This window comes from Rhinopithecus roxellana, chromosome 5 (assembly GCF_007565055.1).
Source record: "Rhinopithecus roxellana isolate Shanxi Qingling chromosome 5, ASM756505v1, whole genome shotgun sequence".
Lineage (NCBI taxonomy): Eukaryota > Metazoa > Chordata > Mammalia > Primates > Cercopithecidae > Rhinopithecus > Rhinopithecus roxellana.
In genome coordinates, this window is record NC_044553.1 from 15,992,522 (window position 1) to 15,996,007 (window position 3,486).

Consider the following 3,486-nt stretch of genomic DNA (forward strand, 5'->3'; position numbering starts at 1 on the left):
GGGGAGGAGGGTGGGCTGGAAGTGGCCAAAACTGGGTGAGCTCACCCTAGAAGCCTCCTCCTCCTCCCTATTCAGTTACTCCCCCTTTCTTCTCCAGATCTGGGAAGCCTTCCAGTTGGGGGCAGCAGGACAGCCTCCATTCCCCCCGACCCCACCTCCCACCCCCGGGAGAGGTACTGTTGGGAGAATGCCCTCCTAGAAAGAGACTTGGGTTTTGCTCCCTAGGAGCCCTGGAATAGCTTTGGCCAGAATTCCATATCTCCCATTAGTACCTCTCCTGAGGAGAGGGCCTCCCTTTCCCGTGATCACCTTTTGCGTCCTTTGTTAACCTCCAAGTCTACTTGGTGAAAACGGCCCATGGAGAAGTAACAAGGACTTTGTCCCTAGTGTGTCAGGTTTGGGCACCAGTGCTCTAGTGGCTTTCTCTGCTGCTCTTTGTGCATCAGCAGACAGATGTGGTTTACACAGGAAGAAAGACGAATGTAGGCAAATATTTCTCTTTCTTCAGCAGCCCTGGAAAGATGGTGGCCTGGGTGATTCACCACTCCTTCCTCACGTCCTTGATTTTGTCTGAACTGAGTTCGATATGCTCCTCCCACCCTTTTCCTCTTGGAAGCCAAACCCCTTTGTAATCTATATAAGGTCCACACCCCAGGAGCTGAGTGACTGCAGAAACTGGCCTTCCATCTCTCTCAGACACCAAGCTGCAGATCCAGGTAAGCAGTCCAAGAGATGTTCTCAGGTGCCGCTTCTGCTTCAGGGTTGGAGAGGAAGAAGCTAGGGCCAGTCCACAGCACTGAGAAAGCTTGGATGATGCTAGCGCTGAAAAAAATGTGACCCAGGCAAACATCAGCTGGAGGCAGAGGGGTCGGGGTGGAACGTGCAGGCTACAGAGCATCCATGGAACTGGAAAAGAAGGAGCCCTCAAGTTGGGGGAGGCTAGCATTTTTCTTTGGAATGCAATGGAATCCTTTATGATGCCAGTGTCAGGCACTGGCCTGAGTTCCCTTATGCTGTAAGACAACAAGACTCTGTCACCTATGGTCCTAGATGTTGGGGATACAATTTGGTTCATGATTTATTCAAACTGATGTTTTGATGAGCCATTTGAGCACTAGATACAAATGTATTTTGGATCAAAGAAACGCCAGTATTCAAAGATAGAAACTGACAGGATTTTAGGTCACTTCGTAGGTCACCACCTAAAGGGGAAAAAGACCTCGCTTTGGAGAGTGGCAATAAAAACGCTTGTGGAGAAGGATACACGTGAGTGTCTCATTACACAAAAAACCTCAGGAAGTGGGACGGACATCTTTCTGGTTGACCTGAGACAGAAACTGTAAGCCAGGGAAGCCATAGGTGGGAGCTGGAGTTCTTTTTCTAAGAGGGCTCTTTTCCTTCTGTCTCCTTTTCTCAGTTAGGCTTTTCCGAGAAAGTGAGGCCACCATGGCTCTGGATAAGTCTGTCATCCTGCTCCCTCTGCTTGTCGTGGTGCTGCTGGTGCTGGGCTGGGCCCAGCCTTCCCTAGGCAGGGAATCCCGGGCCAAGAAATTCCAGCGGCAGCACATGGACTCAGGCAGTTCCCCCAGCAGCAGCTCCACCTACTGCAACCAAATGATGAAGCGCCGGAATATGACACAGGGGCGGTGCAAACCAGTGAACACCTTTGTGCACGAGCCCCTGGTAGATGTCCAGAATGTCTGCTTCCAGGAAAAGGTCACCTGCAAGAACGGGCAGACCAACTGCTTCAAGAGCAATTCCAGAATGCATATCACGGACTGCCGCCTGACAAACGGCTCCAAGTACCCCAACTGTGCATACCGGGCCAGCCCGAAGGAGAGACACATCATTGTGGCCTGTGAAGGGAGCCCGTATGTGCCAGTCCACTTCGATGCTTCTGTGGAGGACTCAACCTAAGGTCAGAGCAGCGAGATACCCCACCTCCCTCAACCTCATCCTTTCCACAGCTGCCTCTTCCCTCTTCCTTCCCTGCTGTGAAAGAAGTAACTCCAGTTAGGGCTCCTATTCAACACACTCATGCTTCCTTTTCCTGAGTCCCACCCCTGCGTGATTTTGGGGGTGAAGGGTGGGTTGTGAGGTGGGCCCCATGTTAACCTCTCCACTCTTTCTTTCAATAAAACACAGTTGCAAGCACTTGATTTCTGAAGTGGTTCTGTCTAAGTACTGTTTCTGGCATCGCCTTCCAGCAAGGGGTAAGAACTGTAAATCTGATTCGCTTTGGAGAACGGTGAATGAAGTAATTAAATGCTTTCCCTTCTGACTTGGATTTTAGTGGCTTGAGAAAATTCCTTTCCTTGTAGATTCCTTGATGCCAAACCTAAAGCTATTACGTTTGGGCTGTTCTAGACAAAAGGGAGCAACAGCCTGGGACACTGCCATGCAGGGTGAACTGACAGAGGGGTGAAGCTCAAATACAGTCATTCTGTGGCACAGAAGGAAGGTGAGTGCGACCTCAGGAAGACCCTGCTTAGCCTCAGGATGAGGAAGAGGAGTCAATGAAATTATGATCCTAAATTTCCATTTTCCTTTTTTTTTGAGTAAGCTATTACTAAATCAGAAAAATGGGCACCTCTTAGTTGGAAAGTCAGAACCTTACAATTTAGGGCTAGAAGTGACTTTGGAGAGCATGGAATTGAGGGATAGCAAGTAGATTTCAGTTTGTGTACCAACTCTAATTGGAAGTGTCGGTCGGGTATGGTGGCTTACACCTGTAATCCCAGCATTTTGGGAGGCTGAGGCGGGTGGATCACCTGAGGTCAGGAGTTCGAGACCAGCCTGGCCAGCATGGTGAAACCCCATCTCTATTAAAAATACAAAAATTAGTGGGTCATGGTGGCGGGTGCCTGTAATCCAGCTACTAGGGAGGCTGAGGCAGGAGAATCACTTGAACCTGGGAGGCGGAGGTTGCAGTGAGCTGAGATGGTGCTGCTTCACTTCAGCCTGAGCAATAAGAGCGAAACTCTTTCTCAAAAAAAAAAAAAAAAAAAAAAAAAAAAAAAAAAAAAAAGAAGTGCCTACCCAAAATGCTGTAGAAAAAAAATTCCGGACAGTGACATGGTTGAACAAGAGCCTCTAATGAAGGCACAAGAGGGGGAAGGGTGCGTGTGCCACACATTTACCATCCCTGACCAAATGTAACCCCTGCCTTTCCAGTGACTTGCACATGGCTTGTTGCTAGTTAGTGGTACAGCTGGAACTAGACCCTAGGTTTCCTGACTTCCAAGCCATTATTCTAACTCAGGAAGAAAGCTCCCCTCCTCACTAAGTGTTGTGGAGCGGTAGCTCTCTCCCAGAGCTTGCTGGTGGGCTCTCACAGGCTCCCAGTGTACTTAGCCTGTGAGTCCACTCCATTCTTGCCAACCCTTCCTGACAGCCACTGAAAGACTACCTTTGCATCTGTCAACACTTAATCATTACATTTGATCCCCTGTTTACAGTGACATCTGGCTCCAGACAAGGTCATAT

At 49.3% G+C, this 3,486-nt stretch overlaps 1 protein-coding gene across 6 annotated transcripts; it reads left to right on the forward strand.

Annotated features, from left to right (window-relative positions):
• Window positions 1-311: 311 nt before the first annotated feature.
• LOC104672173 (ribonuclease pancreatic) lies at window positions 312-2,159 on the forward strand. 6 transcript variants are annotated; one of them, XM_010375907.2, is made up of 3 exons: window positions 646-716; window positions 1,195-1,266; window positions 1,422-2,159. In XM_010375907.2, the coding sequence occupies exon 3, from the start codon at window positions 1,447-1,449 to the stop codon at window positions 1,915-1,917; it is 471 nt and encodes a 156-aa protein (XP_010374209.1). In that variant the 5' UTR covers window positions 646-716; window positions 1,195-1,266; window positions 1,422-1,446; the 3' UTR covers window positions 1,918-2,159. The 6 variants fall into 6 exon arrangements, with proteins under 6 accessions (XP_010374211.1, XP_010374212.1, XP_010374209.1 ...); XM_010375906.2 differs by having other exon boundaries at window positions 648-716; window positions 1,183-1,266; window positions 1,418-2,159; XM_010375905.2 differs by having other exon boundaries at window positions 651-716; window positions 1,418-2,159.
• Window positions 2,160-3,486: the final 1,327 nt, after the last annotated feature.